General features: G+C 44.4%; 1 protein-coding gene across 1 annotated transcript in view; it reads right to left on the bottom strand.

Annotated features, from left to right (window-relative positions):
• Positions 1-24,419, bottom strand: part of VPS53 (VPS53 subunit of GARP complex) — a 63,401-nt gene that overhangs the window by 30,728 nt on the left and 8,254 nt on the right. Inside the window, exons 5-12 of the mRNA XM_053995706.1 lie at positions 14,252-14,338; positions 13,891-14,006; positions 12,636-12,755; positions 7,247-7,325; positions 6,275-6,418; positions 4,862-5,004; positions 3,417-3,558; positions 1,926-2,027 (exon numbers count right to left, since the gene is read on the bottom strand). Coding sequence (XP_053851681.1) covers positions 1,926-2,027; positions 3,417-3,558; positions 4,862-5,004; positions 6,275-6,418; positions 7,247-7,325; positions 12,636-12,755; positions 13,891-14,006; positions 14,252-14,338 — 933 coding nt within the window. The remainder of the gene's footprint in view (positions 1-1,925; positions 2,028-3,416; positions 3,559-4,861; positions 5,005-6,274; positions 6,419-7,246; positions 7,326-12,635; positions 12,756-13,890; positions 14,007-14,251; positions 14,339-24,419) is intronic.

Here is a 24,419-nt window from a genome sequence, read left to right as displayed (position 1 = left end):
TGTTTACCACTCACCAGGCTGCAAGAGCCAGCTCCTGAAGCAGGCCTGGCTCTCTGTGTGTCTCTGCACCATGCTGCTCCCAGCGTGTCTGGTGGAAGGAATACTAAATCTTTTAACAGTAGCACTGAAGCTGTATTTCTCTGAGTGTGCAACCCTGTCCAAAAGCTGCAGATGTTTAAGCTATTTCCTCCTTGAGTTTGATGGAAATAATAAAAGGTTACTGTTGTCACAGCAAGGAGGTCTGCAGCTGGCCCAGTTTCCTTTCATTACTATCCAAAGTAAACAGATTAAATCGAACTGCTAGGATTACCAAAAGAGATGCTTTTTTAGCATGGATTTCCCCCACCCCCACCCCCCCAAAAAGTCTTGTGCTCCCTCTTAGATTCCCAAGTGTCTTGAATTTTCAGGACTGGTGTGTTGGAAGGGCTCTTTTACTGAAAACCCTTCATCTTCAACTCTTTGTGTCCCTTCTGTTCTTCGTGCAGTGACAGCAGAAGATGAGATTTGCAGCACCTCCAGACTCCCAGCACGAAGCAGCAGCTGCTGGCACTGTGACACTGAAATGTTGGAGCCCACCTGGCACACAGGAGGCTGCAGGGCAGCAGAGCCCAGCCCTGTGACACTGACACAGGGCATTCCTACAAGGAAAGGGCAGCCTCACCACAAACTGCATTTCCAGGGATGTCTCCTCTCCATGGAGAGGAGAGCACAGCAGTTCCTCTCTCAGAAGCTCCTGAGCATTCTGCTGTTCAATAAACCCAGCCCTCGTTGCTGCAATTATCTCTTCACCTGCCTCCCAACACCACTGGCTTCTCCAAGGATGTCCTCTCATCTCAACACTGCACATCCAAGCCAAACTTCCAGTCATTAGGTATTGGAAAGCAAGCTCTTCCCAAAAAATGCATCAGAGGGGTCTCCCCCAGTTCCCAATTTCTGTCTCGCTGACAAAGTCCACACAACACCAACTGTCCAAACTGTATTTTAATGGAAAGAGCAAAACCCTGCTTAACTCATTCTGTTTCAGGACTTTGGCAGAGGGGCTGCCTTGCTCATGTGAAAAGCTGGAGGGGATGCAGCACCAGACTGTGCTGCTGGAGAGATCCCACCTCCTGATCTCCCCAGGGGCATGGATTTGAGTAGGTCCTGAAGCCCTGGTCACCCATCAGGATACACCTGTACCTGGCCCATTTACAGGGCTGTAAATCCCCTAAATAAGAGGAGAGTACCAGCCTCAAGTAACTCACAACTGAACATTTAGAAAACATCCATCTGGTGTATTAAAAAAAATACAGGCTTTGATATTGGTGCCAATTAAAACAATTGCATTTACCATTCACCCTTTAATGTTTGCAGAGGGCTTTGGAAGCCCTGTGCTTGTACAAGCAGTTAGGTGTTGTTGTTTCCTGCTCTGCAGAGGTAATGGATAAAAAGCACTGCAAAGATAAAAATCCCAGAAGTGATTTATCTGGAGTGAAAATCTAAAGCTGACACTTGAAAGTTCAATGAGTTGCCTGGTGACTCCAGACAGTTTGCTTAGCTGACAGGGCAAAATATGAATTGCAACTGTTTGTAGAGGAACTTCTTTGGGGATCTGAAAACCCAAATAGCTATTTCATCTCACTTTGACAGAAATCCTGTAGTTACACTTGGGCTGTTGCTGTACAGGCTGGAACAGAATCCAGCTCACTCTCACATGGCTGGGCTGTCTCTGCACTATTAACTGGAATAAAGATTGCTTTGGTTTCAGTGAAGTGAGCCAGAGCAAAGCATGGTCGTACTGGGAGCCTGAATGCTGCACAAAGGATCAAAACTGCACTACATTAATTGCTGTGAAAACAAACTTTTCAAATCAGTGGGATGGGAAAAGCTGAGGCCCCACTGGAGATTCTGACAGAGGCTGACAACTGAGAACTTCAAAGACTTACTTTGTCCGTATCACTCTTCTCCATCACAATCTCATCTGCCTCTGCCCCAGTTTCATCCTCTAGAAAGGGGTTGGTGGAGGGAGGTGGCACTTCTGGCTTCTTCTGTTGGAAAAGAGGAAGCTCTTCAGAGAACAGCCAGTTTTGTGCCCTCTGGCACATAGCTGCATCCACATTTTGCTTTCCTGAGCCCTTCAAAGCACTGCCCAGCAATCTGCCTTCTCCCAGCAGAGGTGACCAGATCCTGGCTCCCTCTCCATCCCTCCATGATGCCTGAATCCTCCTTGAAAGTGTGACATTTTATCCAGTGTGACATTTCCACTCTCCCAAACCCCAGTCCAAAGTGTGTGGTCTCCACTGGGATAACCCACAACAGCAGCTCCAAAACCCTGCCCTGCAATAAACCCCAAATTGCTGCTCCCACTGTTTGTCCCCTCCACATCTGCACTCACCACTCAGCTATTTATAATAGTGGCCTTCATTTTGGGTACAAAACAGGGCAAATGACAGCCAGAGTGTCACAGCCTCTAGACATGTCAGAAAGGGGGAAACACAGGATTTTCTGTCATTTGAAACCACACCCTCCCCTTCTGGTTTTCTCACTTAGAACAACCCAGCGAGGTCAATTTAATTAAAGCTGCAAATGTTGTTTGAAATTTGTCAGAATAAATAAAGCCATATTCCTGAGAGATCTAAATTCAGCCAGGAGGAAAACCTTACAGGACCTTCCTCTTTTAATTAGCAGCACCCATGGCAAATGACCAGTGGGTCCAGCAGGCTTTCCTTGGAGGTGAACTTTCACATCCAGGCAGGCTTCAAGACACCAGCTGGACAGAGAAGCCAACCTCAAACCAGTGGCTTCTGAGACACACATGCTCTGTGCTGCCAGGGCATTTGGCTGGCAGAGCTCTGGGCTGAGATTCCAGGCAGGAAAAGCTCAGAGATGGCTCCAGAGATATTCCCCGAGTTTTTTCTCTTGGTTCTGCCTTTACAGTCTACAAAAAGAGACAAAGCAGAAACTACCAATGTCCCTGCAAACCAGAGAGACCCAACAATGTGGGATTGAAAGCTGGTACCATGTGGTGAATGTGTGGCACCCAGAAATGAGGAGAAGAGGGGACTTTTAGTTATGAAGTGTCACTGACATGTAGGGAACAAACATTACAAGGCAGTTACCACACCATAATCACTCTGTGGCTCTCCATAGCTATGTGGCTTCAAACAGCACAGGGCCCCAGGAAAACCAAAAAAGCACACAAGCAATGCATTTTTTACTCTTGTGAGCCCTGTGCCATCTTCTCTGCAGTCTACACAACTCAAAATCACTTTTCCAACTACGAGTCACATTGAGCAGAGTCACACTGAACACCCTGAGCAAGGGGAGGCTGGAGGTGACACCTTTTGTTGTCTCCACTACCTGAGCTGTATGTGAGGGGGTTTCTTTCTCCTGAGCAAGCTGCTGAGTAAAGGAGAGCTCTCCAGAAATCCCCTTACCACTGTGCCATCAGCAAGAGTGCAGCCTGAGAAGCGCTTGGCCAGGAGCCCCTCAAAGTTGGTTGTTCTCTGAATTGCAAACAAAAGCAATTTCACCTCAATCTCCTTCGCCCTGGTGCGCATGATCTTAGAGAGCTCTGCCCTGCAAGAGAGAGGGGATATAGAAAAAACAAATGTGGTTTTCTATAAAGGTCTGAAACCTAACACTGGAACTCAGTCCATTCCCCAGAGAGACTTTCATCACAAAATTCAGGCTAATTCCTAAGAGGCTCTCTAACATAAAACTGCTTTGCAGATCCCATTTCAAACACAACCAGAGTTGTTCCGAGCTCTGTGGGTAACAGGACCCCATCTCCCAGCAGCCAGTTGGGAAAGCCCTGAGGATCCAGCCTTGGGAAGCACAGTGACTCCCACTGGGGTCCCAGAACAAAGGCCCTAGTGCTACTGGGACTCCACCTGGCACCTTCCTCTGTTTCCCTCTCTCTGGTGGGCAAATGTGAGTTTGCTGGCCCCAAGTTGGGCAACTCCCTGGGGGCTCCCCTGGCAGGAGAGACCCTCCTGGAGCAGTTTTGTGTCAGGAATGAGAGATGCATCGGACTTTTTCGGTCTTCAGCTTCTGTTTATTGTTATCTTATCAAAACTTCAGCATGCTGTCTGCACCAGACTCTGCATGCAGGAAAAACAGCACAAAAATGGCCAACAGCCCCGTGCTGCAAGGTCTTTTTAAGTCTAATCAAAAACTAAACTACCCAGTTAAGAAGTGACACCTAGATTATTTCCCTTTCTAACCCAATAACTGACCCCTAAAGAGCCGCAATGCGGATTTTTCTACCCAATTACAAGACACCACCTAAACCCAAGAAGAAAGAGGAAGAAGAAGAAAGAAGAAAGGAACTCAAGACAACACCCTGTACCCTCCATCCTGAACCCATCTATAACATACTAAAAATCCTAAAACCTAAATTTCTCACCCATGTGACACACTCTACTACTCTCTACAATCTCTACAATCTATTTCACACTTTTGTGGTTTCTTGTTTACTTTGAGGCTTAGGAGGCCTTCTCCATGAATGAGGGTCAAAGTCAGTGTTTTCCTGGGAGTCAGAGCACCCCAGGGCAGACAGGGGGATATTCCCCTTGCCCTGGATTCCCACAGGCAAAGAGCCTGGTCTGAGGCACTCACACCACAGTCAGCTCATGCTATTCCACTTGGCCTGAGACATTACTGATTTTTACCTCTGTTACGTTGGAAATTGATTTTCACAACACTTCAATTTCTCATCGCTTTAGCGACACTTCTCAGGCTTTTCACTCCCCGCTTCCTTATAACCACGGACAATTCCAGAGAGACGTTCCACCCTGCCTTTAGACACTGACCAGCGTGGCAGGAGCCAAGCCAACATTTGATTTTTCAGGGGAGGCAGCAGGGGCTGCGTGGGGCTCACCTGGTGACGTGGCAGAAGTCCACGGCGATGCGCTCCGTCATGCACCACTCGGCGGGGAACATGCGCCCGTACTTCTCCTCGTAATCCACCAGCTGCCTCTTGATCCAGGCGTAGCGCCGGTCAATCTTATCCAGCCAGGCCACCTGAACCCCAGGGACAAGGACTTTTTAGCACCACCAGCACCTTTAGCAGCAGCAGTTGCAAATATTCAGAGCTGTGCTGCTGCTGCAGCTCTGTTCTCTCTCTCGATCGGAGCTGGTTTTACACTGATTAACATCTTCTGAATGCTCCGGGTATTAGGAAAAATTTCTTCACTGAAAGGGTTATCAAGCACTGCAACAGGCTGCCCAGGGAATTGGCTGAGTCACCAGCCCAGGAGGGATTTAAAAGATGTGTGGATGTGGCACTTAGGGACAGGGTTTAGCAGTGGACTTGGCAAAGGATGGAATCAAGGATCTGAAAGGTCTTTTCCAACCTAAGTGATTCTGGGATTCCAAGTGCTTAAACACATGCCAGACTGAAAATCCTATCTTGTGCGAATTAAGAGAGCAAGTTCTGTTGAAAATGAGGATAACAGTACTCCTAAATCATGCAGAGATTATTGAAAATTCAATCCAATAATATTTCATTTGATCCCACCCTCTTTGTTTCAGACAGAGGTTAAAGTCAGCAGTGGGATGAGAGTGCAGCAACTCCTGGTTTCTTACATTCAGCTCACATTTTAACTCCAACTAAAATTCTTACAAGCTGAGCAGGATGGGATTTTTTTTCTCCTCAATAACTGTATTTTCTGGTCAAAAAGTAGAAAGATTAATCAAGAAAACTTTGATGGAAAAATGTTATTTAAATTTAGGCAGTTTAGCCTTTCTCTATTCTATGTCAAACACTTGAAATTGATAAAATATATTCTGACCTAAAGGTGATTTTGGTTTGTGTGGGTTGTTTTTCCAAATTCAAGGTTATGGTAAAGTTTTAAAAAAGCTGTTAGCATGTGCACAGAAGTTTAAAAATTATCTACAAAGATAATTAACTTCCTAGAAATCTCTCCCCCTCAACTTTCTAAGCATTTTGAGGTTTTTCTTGATTGTTTGGGGGGTGGTGGTGTTGAGTTTGCGATTTTCAGTTTCATTTTTCATCCCTTTGCAGGGCAGGAAAAAAAATCTAACATGAATTTATTTATTTTCTACATGTGGGGAGAAAACATTTCTAGTGATGATCTGAGAAACTGAGGTCTAAGGTGGGAAAATCCTGCCAGAGATAACACCAACTCCCAGCTCAACAGCCACTCCAGATCACACCCATAATCAGTGCTCCCAAGCCCTTGGGATAAAAACTTTTCACCACAGGAACCTGTGGAAGCATGAATGCCAGCAGAGCAAAATGTGAAATCCAAACTTGCTAAGCTTCCCTTACATCTTGATTTTCCTGGAAAAGGACCAGATACTCTGAGAGGTGCTGTTTAATGAATTTCTTGATGATTTCCTGTTTGATCCTGGGATCCAGGACGTTGGCTACCAGGCAGGCATCACGTAGGACATTGCTGGGCCCACCAGTCCTCTGTCAAAATAAACAGGAAGAAAATGATTTCAGGTTAAATAAGTTGAATGGATGATTGTAAATGCATCCAGGTTTATCCTTTCCTATTATTCTCTTTTCTGCTGCTACTTTTTATTTGTTGCTGCCTGAAAACTGAGCTGCTTCCATTTCACTGACCATGAAGTGTTCCATGGTGAAGGCAAAAAATTTAGAAACTTTTTTTTTTAAAGAAAGGCTGCTTTGGTGCTGCTTCTCACAGACACAGATTTGCCCTTCACCAACTGTTCCAAAGAGTCCCCTCATTTCTGTCCTTGTCACTTGTATGAAGAAACCAGCAGAGCCACTACTTTGGAAGACAGAACTGGTGTTTTCTTGGAAATAAATTCAAATTCACACCTACTCCCCTTACTGTTTGCAAATGTTTGGATGCACAATTCTGGGGAAGCACAGTTGGTGCCTTAGCCCCAACCCAGATTTGTATCTGCACTGTGTCAACAGCCAGCCTGTGCTTGGCTTCCTCTGAACAAAACACTGCTTTTTGTGACAAACAAATAACCAGTGGCTGGGTGAGACCCCAAGGAAACCCCACAGATGAATTACTGGGGCATTCATTCCCTGCCTGGCTGCAGCCCTCTTGCAGGAGCTGTGTGCAGAGTGAAGGGTGGCACTTCCCCTCCACCATTCTGACAGGAACAGTGAAAAAAATCACCCTTTGCTTTCTAAAGAAACCCCTGAAACAGGCAGAGACCAAATCTAGAGGTAAAATGAGACTAAATCCAACAACAACCATAGTGAACCGTTTTCAGTGACACTTTTCAATGGGAGGAAGAGGGAAAGTCAGAACTTTACCTTTGTACCTTGGGAAGGAAAGGCTTCCTCGAAGTCAGCCAGGATCTGCTGCCCCAACTCGTTCTGGGCTGCCTTCACCCTGAGGGGGACACAGGAAGGGCTTTGGGGGTGCCCCAACAACCTCCCTGCAAGGTGGCTGAAACACCAGCAGCTGCAGGAAGGTTTGTAAGGGATCAAAAGGATGCTGAGGAGAAAACATCTACACTAAGAAGGTCTGTGTGTCCAAAACTGGGAGACTTTTTGCTCCCTGAATGACAACTCCCCACAGCTGCAGCAGAACATGTCCTGGATTCTCCTGCCCTGCTGCTATTTAATATTTCAATAAGGGCCAGTTAATCAGCTGAGAAATCAGCTATTTGAAAGGCCTTTAATGCCAGCGTGATCTACATTGAAATTCATTTATGTTGACCACATTTCAACAGAAATATGTTTCTAACACGTTAAAAGCTTCACAATGTCTCAATCTTCACCATGAACCTTTCCCATTTCCAGGTGTACTGATCCACTTTTAAAGGAATACAGCTGGCAGCAATTTTATCCTATAAATTCTCATTGTCTTAGAGAAGCACAAAAGAGCAAAGGTATGAAATGGAAGTAGAATAAACCACAACCTTGCTCTTTATTTGCCTGAGAGAATAAAGCTTCCAATTTCCAGATATAAAAGTCAATACAGCCTAATTGATACTTCTAGGGAAATGGAAATGCCAACACACACTAGAAAGTGCCAAAGCAAACAGTGAGGCACTTCTATCCCTCTGCAGCCCTTGAATTCTTCCATCAGTTTTTATTATACTGGAAAGGCTTTCAGGTCTAAACTGATCACTCAAACAGTGGATTTTTCCACTGGGATTGATACTTCAGCAAGACTGGCGACATTTACTGTTGTGAAAATGTTTGTTCAGACTGTGGGGAGAAGACTTGGGAATTTTTTTCGTGCTTGTTTAAGACTCCTCTACCTTATCAAGGAATGATCTGCTTCTTTAATCTTCCCATTTGAGTTCCATTAGTAGCAGAACCCTACGAGATGATCTGACAATGCTGGATTCTTTCACTGTGCCAAATGCAGAAAATTCTAGTCCTTTAAAATTGATGGCTAAAATATAACTTTATATCTGTGATTTAACTGGATATATGACCTGCCTTCCTCAGGATTTATTTATGGGGGATTTTGTTGGAAAAGCTTCCTGCCTGCAGTGTCAAAAGTAATTCTCACTTAAGCTCTCTGCTTCACAGGAATGTTCAGAGATTCCTCTACTCTTCCAGGTAAAGACACCCAGTTAACAACTTCATAAGTGGGAAACAAAAGGAATTCACTCATATGTTGAAATAGGAGTGGGAAATGTAACCAGTAAGGAGGAAGCCACAACTAAAGGTTTACTCCTGTAATTCTACAAGAAAGCACTTGTAGCTCATGGGAGAAAGCATCAGAGAAACAAACCTTTCATTCTCCAGGAAAAGAAGTGGGGAAAAAAACAACAACAACAACAAAAAAAAAGGACACTGAAAACAGACTGAAATTTATCTTTTAAATAATCCAGAAACAAGAAGCGTGTGGAATTAGGAGTCACAGAAATTAGTGAGTTTGTATGAACAACTGGAAGCTATTAGCAGTGATACTTCTTCCCTTATGGGTGGCTGTGGGGACTTTTCTGTTTGACAACAGCTGCAGTGCAGCACAGTGGAGGCACTGAAAAGAGCAGCAGCCAGATTCCTAAAGACTCAACAAATTTAAAAGAGCCTCTGTCAAGCAGTTAAAAGCCCTGTCCACAAGCTTTGTTGTTTTAGGCTCTGATTCAGGAAAGTACTTAAGGATAGTCTTAATGGGGATTCTCATATCCCTAAATTAAGAAACTTGCAGGAATGCCTTGCTCAAGTGGGATGTTAAAAATATGCATTTTTTTAAAAATAGGTCCTGCATAAAAATCTCTCAAAAGCAGGCAGGGAGAACAAGTTTGAATCTTTTTTTTTTTTTAATTTTCCTTCATATTTTCTAAGAGAGGGACAGGGCAGAGCCATCCAAGTAGCCAAAAGTTTAGGTGTGAGCAAGGACAGGGAGCCCCAGTGCCCTCCCAGTAAAAATCCCTTTTTATATAACCACACACACAGAAACACTGAATTATTTTCACAATTATGAACACACACCCAGAAGCAAGAAAACCTTTCTGCCACCTCTTTAGAGCTCAACTGCCTTAGGCAGAGGACAAAGGGGGCACTTACTTCAGCCACTGGAGATTACTGCCCCCATGGAAAGCTGTCAGCTTTGCAATAATTCAGAATATTCTCCATGCAGTGGAAACTGCAGCCATAAAAGCCTGGACATTCAGGCTGAAGGACCTCCCTGCACGTGCCTGAGGGTGTGTGTGGAACCACTTCACCAGGTGAATTGGCTCAGCAAGCCCAGATAAGAGATTTAGGATCTCTCAGAGCCTCAGGTGGGTTTGATAAGGGTCTCTTTCCCTGAGTAGGTTCCCCTAGAAACGTGCTGGGCTATCCCAGCATCCATCCCACAGAGCAGGGAATTGCCTTTTCCTGGGGCTGCCAAACCCTCTGGATATCCAGCTATTAATGATTTCTGTTTCTCTGACTTCTGTTTTATTATTAGTGGCTTTTGTTCTCCGTTTCCCCTGCCTTTAAAAAATAAAAACAAGAAAACCCACTGCTATGTTTCAAATGACATTCAATTACTACAAACCACAATTCCTTTAGCCAAAGCTACCAGAAATCTTAAACCATGCCTGGCAGCTTGCTGAGATAAAAAGAGGCTGAGCCAGCCTGTTTTCCTGTGGCAAACTTGTAATTATCTTTCTCCTAAATACTTTCCAGGCTTTTTTCCACTATCTGCTAGGCCTCCAAGACCATTTTTCTGGGTGGGTTTGGGACCACTAATTGTATCTCCCTCCACAGACAGAAAACAGCAGAGGAGTGAGAGATAAGAAAATATTCCTGTTTACTACAACAACTACCAATGCACTGCATTAGAAATTGCTTTAGGAATGCTCTTAGGAAAATATTTACATTTGGCTTTGAACTGTGACATTTTTACATTAATACTCAACAGGATCAGCACAAGAAGCCAACTAATTGAGAGTTCAGTCCAGGTTTCCAATGAATCCTTACAGTGGGATTTTGGCTTGGTTCTTTTCAAAGGGACAGAACAGGTGGAAAACAACATTAAAAACACATCATTACTTCTCACAGCATCCAGGAGCAGCAACCTAAATTGAATACCCCATGACAAAGAGCACATCCAACACCACCAAGCAGGCACTTCTCCTTCCCATGGTTTCCCATTCATACTTGGCTTCACTCCATTCACACCATGAAAAAGGAGGCTTTTTATTTCAGAAAGCAACAGAATCTGCTCGTTTAGCAGTGGATATAATGGGCTTATTGTATATAACAGACATTGGTTACTGTCACAGGTCTGTGCCAACATCTACTAAAGCATTTCTTGCCTTCCCAAACATCCTAGAGGCTTCACTTGTACCATTAAAACAAATCCATGAGATACCAAACCCCAGCAATTTTCACAGTCTAAAAATATCCCTACAAGAAGCCAGGCAAACTTCCTCTGATGTTTCATGAATCACAAAAGGATTTCCAAGCAAAAGAGAGAGAGAGAAGTCAACTCCAAACCAGGCCCTAACACAGAGCCATGGAGTGAAACTCCAAAAGCAGAATGATGGTGCCATGGACCTCCCTGCAGGAATTTTCTGCCTGGATGTGGAGCAGTAAAGAGCTCCCAGCAGCACCCCAGAGCTGCTCCTCTCACCCCACAAGCAGCCTCCTCTATCACTACCAGATGGTGCAGCTCTCCCTGTATAAACACTGGACGGAAAACCCTGCCGAGGCAATTCTAAAAATAGGAGGAACAGACTTTCTTGAGCTTTTCAGATCCTTATCTTGAAGGGAGAATAAAACAAAAGAAGTTTTCCTCCATGTCCTTGCCAGTCTTGCTGGCGTGGCTCGAAACCACCCTGCCTTTAGCAGGAGCCTCAACTGGTTTCTATAACAATCAGCAACTACAAAAGTATTAAATAATCATCCACCAGAAAGGGAAAACCAGCCAGAATTCTAGAGCAAGGCTTAAATTATATTTGGCCTTAAAAGGGCCAGTGACAGCAGGTTTCTGCCCAAAGGGCATTACCACTGCAAGCAATCTCTCTGAGCACGAGGTTGGAATAGACAACAGGCTCAACTCAGAAAAGAACTGACATATGTTTACATTTCCTTGATGTTCATGTTCATTTAAGCAAATGCTTATGGTCAAATGCTTTGTTAAACAAGGCCCCATCCCTTCTCTGGATTTAGAGTGGATTTTTCTTCTGCTCTGTTTCATGGATTCCATCTGTGTTTTCTGGAAGAGGTGTCTATACCATAAAGAAAGTCCAACAGATTTACATGAAAACATTACAAACAAATCATTCAAACTCTGTTTCCATCACTAAACAACACAGGGAGCCAGCTGCTGTCTTAGCAAAGAGAGTCACCAAAAAAATAAATTAATGTCTGTGCCTGGAAGACTCCTTTGAGTACCTCAGTAATGAGCGAAGTCATCTCAGGCAGGGACAGCAATGTCCCCTAGAACAGGGAGGACCTTGTTCCCTCCACTTCCAGCTGTCACACCCCAAATGAAGCCAAGACTGAGGAGAAATGGTGGTTTAGTGACCACTGAGCCCTCACCTGCTACTGCTGAGGGTGGAGGGGACTTGCACCAAAACTCACCAAATCAGTGTAATCCACTTCAGAAAATCAAAACTGTACAAGGCCAGCAGAAGAAGATTGGCTCTAAGCCTCAAATCTCAGCAGAACTGGGCAATGGGAGCAGGTTTTGGCAGAAGAAACTGAAGGTGCTCAGAATAACCAAGTTTGGCAAAGGCACAAGGAGAAATCCTGCCTGTCCAAGCCCTGGGGCTCTGCAGGCTGACAGCAGCTCAGCAGCAGGGATGTTCCTGGTGAGGCACAAAGGGGCCCAGACATCACCATGTGCATGAAGAGATTTGTGCCTCATGCCAGCCTGCTGAGCTCCATCGCTGAGCTGAACAGAGCAGGAGAAAGCATCACCTCAGGGCTCACCACAAACACCTGCACGTGAGCATCACCCAGAACAATCTGCACTTCCATGGGCTCCTCCAGGTGAGAAAATGAAAAGCCAGTCAGCAAAAAGCACAGAGCCAGTTACACCCACACTAATTACTGCTATTGAACAGAATGGGCTGCTCCAGACTGGAGCAAACTCTGTCCAGTTTTAACCTGTTTGTTTTGGCTGTAAAGAAGCTCCAAGGACCATGTCCAGGCTTCACATCCTTGAGACTCTGAACCTGCCTAAAACATTTCCGACTCTTCCTCCCCAGCAGGAAAGGAAGTGCTCAGGGTTTGAACCTTTTACCTTTCAGAGAGCTGTCGAATCTGAGGGATCCCCATGTATTTGTTGAAGTGCTCCAACACATTCACAACACCTTGGAGAAGGTTGGCAACTTCCCCATATTGTCTCCTCCTGGTCATAGCCCTGCAGAGGAAATTAAAGATTTACAAAGGCAGATTCAATGAAAATCCTGGGTGGTAATTCCACAGGTTACTTCATCCCCACTGGGTCATGCTGGTCCCTACTGACATTTATTTTTCTAAAACACGCAGCTCTTCATTAACATTCCAACGCAGCATTAAAATTTCACTTGAGCGATGCTAAAATAAACCAATCTGGCACACATCTAACAATGCCTCAAAAAAAAAAAAAAAAACCATAAATGTCAGAAGCAACACTTGGCAAGGAACATGTAAACTACTGAATGCATCCGCTTCCCAGTATGGGTCCGGAGGCAGTAAATGTTATTTCTCTGTAATGACCTGAGTGAAGCCATTCGTCATCACACACAAAGTGTGAGTTAAAGCTTCTCCAGAGGAGAACAATGCTGAAAAGCCATTAGCCTTGACTTCTCTGTTAATAACTTTCACAGGGAACTGACAGGGAAAAAAAAAAAAATGAAAATCAAGTTAATTTATTTTTATATCATCCTTTAGGATCGTTCCAGTGGAGACAGCAGGCTAAGTAAAATTTAATTCTCAGCACTTCACGACTGTTCATGCAGGATTTGCTACAAACCAAGAACAGGCCGTGCAACTTCACATATGCAGGATGTAAAAAAACTGTATTTTCCTAGATTGTGTGTTCCTCAAGCATATTAAAAAAAAACAAAAAAGGATTAGTAGAAATATTTAACCCCTAATTTACACACGGTACAAGCTGCAAGGTTTCCTCAAACTCATGCTAGAATGAAAACTAGAGCAGACCTTTACCAAAACTCATTGCAGTTTTAGATACAAGAGTGACAAAAATCCTCCCAAATTCCCAAGAGCACATCCCTAATGAGGATTCCTAACAGGCTGTCCTACTCCTTAATGAAGCCAGACTCGTTCCTTATCACCAAGGGATCAACAGAGCAATTCAAGCAATCAATGCTTCAAATTATTGAACACAACAACGCAGGCTGGGGGTCACTCAGAGCAACATGGAAAGGATCTGCCAGCAGAAATCCAGACTTGGAAGCAAAATTCCCTCCAAAAAGCTAGGCAGGCTGTGACAGACCCCTAGAGAACACTGCACAAACTTCACACCAAGGAGCACCAAGAGCTCCCACACTTACTCCAGAGAATCCACCCCCCCTGCCAGCATGTGGAGGTGGTTGAGGGTGGTGATGGAGGTGGTCAGGTGACGCTTGGCATGATCCAGCTGCTTGATGTCCCTGGTGATTTCCTTCACCTAGTGAATGAAAAAGGATTCTGGTTGAGTATCGAGCCCCAGCAATGGAATTTTCAGGAGATAAGAAGCCACTCTCTCCTCTTTGGGACTGCAGAGGTGTCAGCTCAGCAGCCCTCTGAACACTACAGGTTCAGCACAGGCTCAGTAGGAAATTACCAACAGCCAGGACCAAGCACAAAAATGTTACTGACAGGAAAAGTCAGTGTCCCCTCCCTTTCAAAGGCCAGAAAGAAAGTGCTGCTCACCATTTGTTCAGATTTTTCAGCCTTGTCTTTGATATCCTTAATTTTACCAAAGAGCTGTTGAATGGCTTTCTGGGCTTCTTCCAGGGCCTGGAAAAGAAACAAGGTCAGAGTGGAAAGAAAATCTGCATTCAGTTTTCACCTTTCTAAGAAATACACAGTTGCTCTTAACAGTCCCTGGGGCTGGGGCACTGGAGGGGAGCAGCTTTCTTACAAAGAAAATACCAGCAGCACAACAAAAGTCAATGTACCACGTTGGAATATTGAACCTGAGTGGGCCAGGGTTTCAGTATCCATTTTACAATAATGCTTTGGCAAAATTTCATCAAGATATTTTATGAAATCAGCTCTTTAAGGTTACTGGAATGTATTTTGACATACTAAGTGTGGAAAAAAGAGGTAGAACTTACTCCTGATCAACACATATTTAGAGCAGAAAAATGAAACCTCCACAAGACCTCTATGCTCATCATTAATTATAAATTAAAAATACACATATAGAACACTGAGTGCTTGCCCAAACCCCTTGCTGAATTAGCAGGACATTATCCTGGTGGAAAACATGATTCCTTTGGAATGGGCAGCTCAGCCTCCCACACACCTGCAGGAGGAATGGCTCTTTCTAAGCACAGGTAAAGAGGTGGAGCCCAGGAAATGGCTCTCACCTGGATTTTAGTGCTATTTCCTTGGGGCACCTGGTCCCTTTTACACAACCATGGCACAGCCTGACCTCACACAAGCAGTGTGAGCCACACGTGGATGCAGTGAACGAAGCCACATGTCCAAAATCACATGTCCAAAATCTGAAGTAATTCTACACGTTCTGCCTTCCCAGCCTGATAACATTTCCAGCTCCAGCTCCACTTTGTTCCCTGCTGTTAAGTGGGCTTCTATCCCTCTGGTTTTATATCCAGTCCCATGACCAAGGTTACAGCACAAGCTACAAGTTCCTTCAGCAAATAAATTTAACACATCTTCATTTGGAAATGGATGAGGAAACTATCTGCCAGGAGCTTTTGCTGGAATATAGCTGGGTTATAATAAAAGAATAAAAGCTGGAGATGGTTTATAATTCATTTTCCAGAGGGGGGGGGGGAGGAAGAGTCTCCTCTGAAAAATCTTCTGAATCATGTGAAAGTTAACACTTTATGGATTGGTGTCACAGATGTTGATGAGGGACATGAACACACAAAAATGTGCTGCAGGGTGGCTGTACCAGGGCTGAACAGCCCCCAGCAGCCTCTCCAATGCTTTTGAGAATTAAATTTTCTCCTCCATTTAAAGGCTTGTGGATTAACTGCAAAGCAAAGAAGCAAAAAATGCTTTTTTCAACTTATTTAGCTCTGTCTCTGTACTCAGGCCTGCAGCACATTACTCTGTAATGTAATTAATAAGTGGGTTATTAAGCGAGCAGCAACTGTCTTGCATGGCTTGAGCTTTGCATAGGTCTGTACAAAATTCAAGATTCAGCCTGAAATTCTTTACAGATACCAATTGCTGTTTCCCTTTGCTTCAGCACTAACAGCAAATATTGATTTTTCTGCACAATCCCAGGAATTCAGTGCTTCTTCAAAAGAATCAATTTCTCTAATGATTATATATAATAATTGTAATAAAAACCAGCCTTTACAGGAAAGTGGGTGAAGAACAACTTCCTGCTGCTCAGTGGAAAGCAGCACACTCAGGGTGGGCAAAACCCCCACCTAAAAACTGCCCCTGGAACACTGAGCAGAGAAAAAAGGGATTCTGTCCCTGAGCACTCGAAACTGCCAAAAATAAGGCAAACTGGTGTCATCACCTGGTCCTGACACTTTCACCTCCTTAAAAACTCTGGAAAAACACAAATGAGACAATGTGTGCTCTGCTCCATCTGATGAATTAAAGAACTGTGCTCTCCTGCTGCTGTGAGAAATGTGGCTGGGACAGGGGGAGAGACCAAACAGCAGCTGCTCTTCTGTTCCAGTCCTGCCTCTCGTCCCTCAGAGAAGAGAAAACACTTCCATAACTGTTAAAAAATTAAAAAAAAAACACACAAGGAACTCAACTGCAAACTTGAGTAAATCAGAATTGCTCATAAACACTTGTTTCATTCCTTAAAACTTTGTTCCAAATATTTGCTTAGCCATTAAGACATAAATCTTTATCTATTCTCCTAAAAAAGAGCTGCATGTTCCTTACATGAGTCAGAACACACCAATTCATGATATAATCTATATATATTTCTATAATGAATATATCATTTATATAATTTAGAGGTGAAAACATTTCTTCAAACATTTGCTGAAAGTAACACTATGTGAAAATCTATTTTTTTTTTAAGTCAGGGGGGCCCTGTCAGACAGATGTGGTGCAAAGTTCAGAACTGGATAAAAAATGTTATTTCATGCACATGTACAATTAAAAAAAACCAGAAGACAGTTCAAATAAATCAATTAAACTTTTTTTGCTGTACACTCTAACCATAGCATCTGAAAGTAAAACACTGTGTATAGAGGAAACAAATAAAGAAAATTAACCAATAATGAAAGAAAGCCATCACCATCCCATATAGAAAAACAAAGGAAAAACAAATTTCAAATATAAGAAAACACCTCATATTTAATAAACAGTGTTATTAGGGGATAAGAAACCAACATCTAGGGCATGAAAGTAGGTCTAATTGCTCAAGGTGTAATACAGAAGTTTATTAATGTAACTAATGACAATTCTTTCAGCTGTAAAAAGAGAGGGGAAAACAGAGCCACAATATGCATTTCCCTTCACACTCTGCTCCTGCTACAACAGTGAATTATTAATTTTAAAAGCATTTTCTTACTGCTTTTGTTATGATTTTATTAATAGGTTTCTTTTGGACAGAAATTCCAGGGAAAAACAGTGTCAAGAGGATAGGAATTGCTTTTATTCCAGTCTGTCTGGTTCCCATGCTGGATGACAGGCAGTGATCTCCCAGCTGTGGCCCGGCACTGGGGTCACCTTGCGTTACTCATTTATTGGTTTCCTCATCAGAGCAACTGGGAAACATGGAAATGCACACACCCCAAACAGCAACCAGGAGTGGAGTTACTGCATTTCCTTTCCTCCACCAGCAGTTCATTCTGGGGCCAGAGGACCACGAATAAATAAAGATAATCTGTTGTGGTTATACGAAACAAGGATGTTGAAACGAAGGTTGTGATGTACTGAAAAAACACCATATGACTCTAATCAACAACTGAGCCTGCAAGCTACAATTAACCCATCAGCATTATTTATTCAACTTTATGCAACCCCTGAGTGCCAGCACCAGCTGAGGAACTCGGTGTGGATGGAGAGGGCTCGGCCAGGAGGCAGAGCGGGCGGCCAGCGGCGTCCGAGGCTTCTTCCCTAACGTTTGACCTCGTGTGGCAGCACATTCTGCTCTCTCCCAGGATTTTTTCATAGAGGAGCACAGAGAGAAGAAAGAGAAAACCATTTCTATTTCTGCTGTGGAATGTGTTTGGAGAGTTGTTTACCTGGGGTGATTGCTGGATTGGATTCTGGTGAGGATTGTTTGAGCTTGATGGCAAATCCAACCCACCTGTGCCTGGACTCTCAGAGAGGATCACGAGTTGTGAGTTGGTTAGAAAAGTAGGTTTGTAGTTTTAGTATCTCCTTTAAATAGTATATTAATGTATTATAGCATAGTTATAATAAAGAAATCATTCAGCCTTCTGAACTGGAGTCACACATCAGCATTTCTGCCCACCTGTATTCACCTGTATTTACAATAACCCCGAGCTTCCCAACTGCTCTAAGTGTAAATTTAGCAAAGAGGGCAGGACCAGCCACGGGGGGAGAGGCTCCAGGCACAGAGCCTTGGTACAAGGCTTCAGCCACGGATCACATTCCTCCTCCTGTGGTTTAGTGTGTCCTGCACATCCTGAATGCAGGAGGGAAGGAGGGGATGTGGCGTGTCCTGCTGCCAGGGCTGCCTTGCAGAAGTGAGTTCCTAAAACAATTCATGGAGAGGAACACCCAAGGGTGTTAAACTCCTCAGTTTAAGGTCACTGTGTGTTTTCAGCCATCCCTGTTTTTCAGCCAGTATTTATGCAGCACGAGCTCCTGTGTTCACAGCAGAAAGCTGAGCCATCACACACAGGAGGTGGAAAACTCAACTCCAGCTCACAGCCTGAGCTCAGGTAAGCTGGGCAGCCAGTGAGCAGCTCTGCTGTTTGCCAAATTCTCCAAAGCTGGAGGGAAAAACACAGCCCATGAATCAGCCACAGCTCGGCAACCTCCTTCACCTTGAGATGCGACAGCAAAAGACTCCAAAGGCACCGGTGTAAAACAATAGGGAGCAGAGGTAAGCCATGAATCACTGAGAGGCTGCCTAAAAAATTGCTTTCCTTGGCATTGTCCCAAGCAACTCCTAAGGTCAGACCACACATCGTTCCATGTGTCACCTTTTTACACGAGACCTTCCAAGCAGCAGAAGGAGGGAAGAAAATAACCCAAGCGAGAGGTGGGACCAGACTGTGACTTGTTTGTTAAATTTGGAAGTGATGCATTCTTTAAAAGGTTATGTTCCACTGACTTACAGTACCAGGCTGACATTCATACACACAAAAACAGCGTTAGCAACAATTATTCCAGCCAACAAAAACCAGCCCAGTGAATTACAGTCAGTGTCTCCAAATCCCTGCAGTGCTGCAGATGGACACAGCCTCCTCCTCCCCTTCCAGCCCAGGTACAGAGCTGTCACATCACCCCACCAACCAGCAGCTCATTAGTGGGTGTGTTAATTTCTAAATACCTCTTTACGCATCCCATCAGGAATCTTGTGCAAGAAAATACTTCAGTACCAGGAAATATGCAAATAGGAATTAAGAGGCCTGTGTGTTACTAGAAAATGTCATTGAAGTGGGCGAAAAAGCAAATTTTCAGATGAAGTTTCCTTGCTTGGGGATTAACTGAACTAACACTGTTTTTTTCCCCCCAGTAATGGTTAAAATACCTCCATGGTTTCTATTTGCTTGCTGGTGTTGTGCTAGAAACATGTTATTTTTATTTGATTCTAGCCAATATATAGTTCAATTGAATGTTGTTATTCACATCAGAAAGCTGCCCTCTACCAAGTGTTTTATAGACACTTGACATCTGCCAAATTCACAGCATCCAAATGTATTTTTAATGTTACAAATAGGGCTGTGGTCATGATGCTGAGAATTTAATGCTCCTGGCCTGGTCCCTGCTCTTGAATACCGAGTGTTAATGCTTCTTTCATTTGCTGCCACACTTACAGCCCAGATCAATGAAAATCTAGACCACGACTAAAAATAAAGTTCCCATCCCCAATTCTCTGAGGAGCCTCAGCTGTGGAGATTTCAAAGAAACCCTCTCACACTGGAACCAGCCTCACATTTTCTGCTGCTGAAACCTCATACAAATGAGTCCCTCCAGATTGGGGAAGGGTGGAAATTTACTTTGATTTCAGACTGATTTCATTTTAGAGAAAACCCTCAAGTTTTACAGCCAGGGCTAAACCACTGCAGCTGAAGCCTGGGCTTGTCTCAGCACAGGAGAGTGCCAGCTGATTTCCCTGAGCAGACAAACCTGAAGGATTCATCACCCTGGGGCTTGATTTTAGCAGATTTCTACCCTGGGAGTTCAGCAAATAGTACATAACTACTACAATTGTCACTGAAGAAGAGAGTTTTGTGTCATCAGCTCCAATCCCAACCACTCAGGCTGCACAGGACACTTTATATCAGCAGATTACATCCAACACTGCACAAAGCTTAAAATTGCTGGAACTGCCCCTTCACTTAACCCCAAATCGTGCTTAGAAATCAAACCCCACGTTCTCAACAGCTGCACAAACACTGACAGACACACGGGGTGAAGTGACAGGTGATTTGCAGGTAGTTCTGGCCAAAACCTTGCAGCTTAACTCCTGAACTGCACCCCTGGGCTGGTCCAGCACCTCTCTGAGCTGTCAGATTTTACTGCATCACCCAGCCCTGCACAGGGGTGTCTGCACTATGAGAAAGGTGCTGATGTGCTGTGACAGAGGTTTGGGTGGCCTTGCTCCAGTAATTTTACAGGAGTTTTACAGTACCTAATCTGCACCGGGGCAGTGGGGCCATTTAAATGCTAATTGTGGGCATTGCATAAGTTAAAAAGTAAAGCCTCTGTAAAAGTAGAGCTTCATCAGGCTTGGGCCTCGTGGTGAGTTACTACAGCTTCATCATCACCTCATGGCAGGTTACTGCAGCTTCATCACGTGCCAGGTGAGCAGCCACAGCCTTGCCCCACGCCCAAAATTAAACACTATTATCATGTAGCAAAATCTCCCCATGCAGACACTCATTATTCTCCTTATCTATGTCAGAATAGCCAAACTGTGAGTCTCTGCCCTCCTGTTTGTGTTGATATCCTGATTGCAGGTGCTTGCTGCACAGCCTTGGATAAGCCAGTGCTCCTGGCAATGCTGCTCACCCTCCCTCCATCCTGGAGCTCCCTGTGCCTGCTTGATCAGAGGGAAAACACACTAAATTTATTTGGGAAGACTGTAAATGACTGAGGGACTCCAGCTGATTTGTGTGCTGATGTGTTTGCACACTGCAGTCGGTGATATTTGCAATATCAGAGCCCCATGTGCAATATCAGAGCTTGACTTCTGTGGGGGGTAAATTCAGCACCCACTCGAGTTACATCAGCTTTTGCAAGATGAATTCATATCCAGGGTCATGTGCTGGTTTGGGTCAGGGTAGAGTTAATTTTCATCACATGGGGCTCTTTCTCTGCCCCAGTCAAAACCAGCACAGGTTAAGAGTTTAAAGGAAATATAAATAGGGGGAAAGGATAACCACACCAGGGACCCTGCAAGTAGGGATTTCCAAGTGGAATTCCTGTCAGTTTACCTGCTATAAGCATGGATGCAACACAGCTGGAATAAACATGACCACACACCAAAAATCTGAGGCAACAACAACAAAAAAGACAAATAAGGGGGAAAAAAGAATTCTAAATATCCACAGTAAAACACCATCTCCTGCCTGTTTGGAATTCTGTTTTCAGGCTGGGTTTTTCTTGCTTTGTTGGCATCAAAGCCACACAGCAGTGGTCACAGTTTGCAGCTTGCAGTGCCTTCAGCACCACCAGCACCTGCCTCTTGCCAGCACAAGCACAGCCCCAGCCTCAGGCTGCAGGACAGGAACATCCCCTGAACTGAAGCACAAGGCAAGGTCAAGCTCAGACTTGCTCCTGCCTTGCAGCAGATGGCAAAAGTTATGCCAGCATGAGAATAAACAGCACTGGTTCTTCCTGGCATGCCATTCACCTGAAACCTTGTTCACTGAACGTGTTCTGGGCTAGAAAAAGCTCAGTGTCTCTACAAGGGAAGGACATTGTCCAGCTGTCACAATTCACTAGGGAAATGACTCTGAATGAAACTCACTTTTGATTCATTTTGGCAGCTCAGCTCCTGCTTATTATTCATGGGTTACAAAAGAATATTATGGGACTTTAATCACTCAGCTGGAGCCTTACAGAATCTGTGGCATGACTTTTCATAAAATAGATGAAGTCACACAGCTTAAAACGCCGTATTTAACCCCAATCCATTCACTATCTTAAAAAGGTATTGAAATCTAACACTAGTCATATTTCATATGCTCACATTTCAGAATAATGACCCATTCATAAAAATCCAGGTGATAAAGCTTAGCCTGGCAGGAGAGAATGAATATAACTGAAAGATGGTGCTTACAACATCGGGGACTGTGACACAAAATAGCCCCCAAATATTTCAGGTTTAATTATTTATTAAGAGATTATGACAGTCAGTGCTGTCCCAGCAGCAGGGGCAGCATCAACACCTTCCACATGAGCCAAACCTGAGCACTGTGGCCAAGGAAGCAGCACTGGAATTTGACAGCTGGAAGTGAGAATGTGTTTAAATAAATAAATAAATGGCAGGAAAGTGCCCAGGGTAGGGGATGTGCAGGCACTGAGTGCCTCAGTTCAGCGTGAAACACAACCTGCAGTCAGAAAAGTCACCTCCACACGAGGAAGGGGAGGTGAAGGAGGGAGGCTGAAGCAACAGAGCTGCTTCTTAAGCAGGTTTATGCACACAGGGCACAAAAACATCTCCCTGCCTGCCAGGCTGACACTGCCTGTACCCAGCTCTCACAAAGCTGGAGGGGACAAGCCACTGACTGTGGTGACACCACCCACCAGCTGCCCTGGGGCTCAGGACACTGCTCAGAAAAGCAGCAGAAGACCCCACTCCTACTGCCATGCACAGCACCTGCATCCCTCTCTTCTTCTGCTCACTCTCCATCTTCATCTCCTCCTTCCTCCCTGTATTGATTCTGCAAAGTGTTTCCTGATCTCTATTTAAAGAAAAGAAAAACTGAGGGAGTATTTCACATACTCCCAGCTATGACCTTGTCAAACCCACAACCTGTGGGCATTTTTCTCTGCCAGACACAGCCTCCTCCTTCCACAGGCTCAGACACTGCCAGACACTGCAGCACACCCAGGGCAGGGCAGGCAGAGTCTCCCCACAGCTGCAGAGCCCAGATGTTCATCTTCACATGCCAGGAGAAAGGACAGCCCTGGCTGACCAAAGGATGGGATAGCCAACTGAACTGTCTGGGCAGCAAGGATATATTCCTATTACTTGACCACAGCAGCTGCCATCTCTTTTCTTGTACTGCTGGAGTTATGAGAAAGAAAATATGTATCACTGTTTTCATGGAGCAAAACAAAGAAGGGGCCAACCCAAGCAATCCAAGTTATCAGCCAGTATCTTCAGCCATGAGAAACATCCAAAGATTTTCCCAGCCCAGGCACATCCATTTGCTCTTCTGGTTAACACTTAACGTTGTTCTAGCACTAATTGAGCCAGACCCTAACAGAGGCAGACACATTAAGCAATAAACGACATTTTTCTTTGAAACACAGTCCTTATTTGATGCAACTTTAGTCATTTACAGACACTGTGTGCACAGGGCAGGAAGGGAAAGATGGAGCAGAGATAACAGAAAGAAGTCTGTTGGGTTTTATTTAGATTCAAACTTGGGCCTGCTCTGGGGCTCTTGTTTCTTTCCAAAATGGATTTCAGCTGAATCCACCTCACCTTTACTCGCCCTGGTTGCACAGACACTGCCAAGGGTTAAACCAGCAGCAAATGCAGAGGCTACTTATTACAAGGACAAAAGCCTGATAGGTGAAGCAGCTTCAGCCAAACAACCAGTAAAGGCATGTCAGCAACTGTCAAAAAAATTACAGCCAGTCCACGCAGAAGCTCCAGCAATAAACACAACTGAGGAGTGACACACCAAACCATAGGGAGAGCGTTAAACGCTCCGTGGAAAAATCTATGGGAACTTTTTATACTGCACCCCAGGGCACAGAGGAAATTATGCCACAACTGGGCTGCAGCTCCCAGCAAGGTCAGCCCACACTCCAGTTCAGCAGCAGCAGCAGCTCTGAGGGAAAAAAAAAAAAAACAAAAAAACCTTCCAGAGGAAAAATCGCGTAGCGCTGGCTCCCTAGAAACTGTTACAACTGAAGCACAGCAGCTCCTGCATTCCCAGCCTCTCCCAAGGCATCCAAAATAGTCCAAGTCTGGGACTCCCAAGGAAAATTTTGTTACGCCCTACAGAGGAATGTTCCACCCACGGCTGTTGTTTCCTCCCATAAAAGGATCATTAGTGAGATAATTCCTGAGGTTCGGGGCATTGTCTGCAGATTTTGCTGAAATATCGCACCAGGAAGGGGAAGCCAAATGAGCCAGACTATTTTAAGGCTTTTGCATTTGGAGGAAATTCTAGGGCAAAATTTCAAAAAGGCAGATGCTTTGAACTGGGAAACGTTTTGCTTTGTAGGGAAGGGTGCATTCCTGTCTTTAGAGCTGCTTAAATAACTCTTTTGGGGCCACAGCTATTTGATGGCCTTTATTTTTAGACTCAGAATCTGGTTTTTCAGACACCTCGCTGCTAATTTATCCACACACGTGAGCAAGACTGTTTGGAAACAGTTTAAAAGCTGATAGACACAAAAAAAAAAAAAAGTATTTTCACATAAAAATTTCTTACTGAAATGCCTTCTCATAGCTGCAGCTCACCTCAAAGCCCTGCTCCATTAGCTCAGTAGGCAGGGGGGCACAGAAGTGTTATCCCAGCCATCATCCCAGCCAGACAGG

Source organism: Vidua macroura, chromosome 20 (genome assembly GCF_024509145.1).
Source record: "Vidua macroura isolate BioBank_ID:100142 chromosome 20, ASM2450914v1, whole genome shotgun sequence".
Taxonomy (NCBI): Eukaryota; Metazoa; Chordata; class Aves; order Passeriformes; family Viduidae; genus Vidua; species Vidua macroura.
Note: the sequence above shows the minus strand (reverse complement) of the source record. Positions and strands in the feature narration are given on the sequence as shown.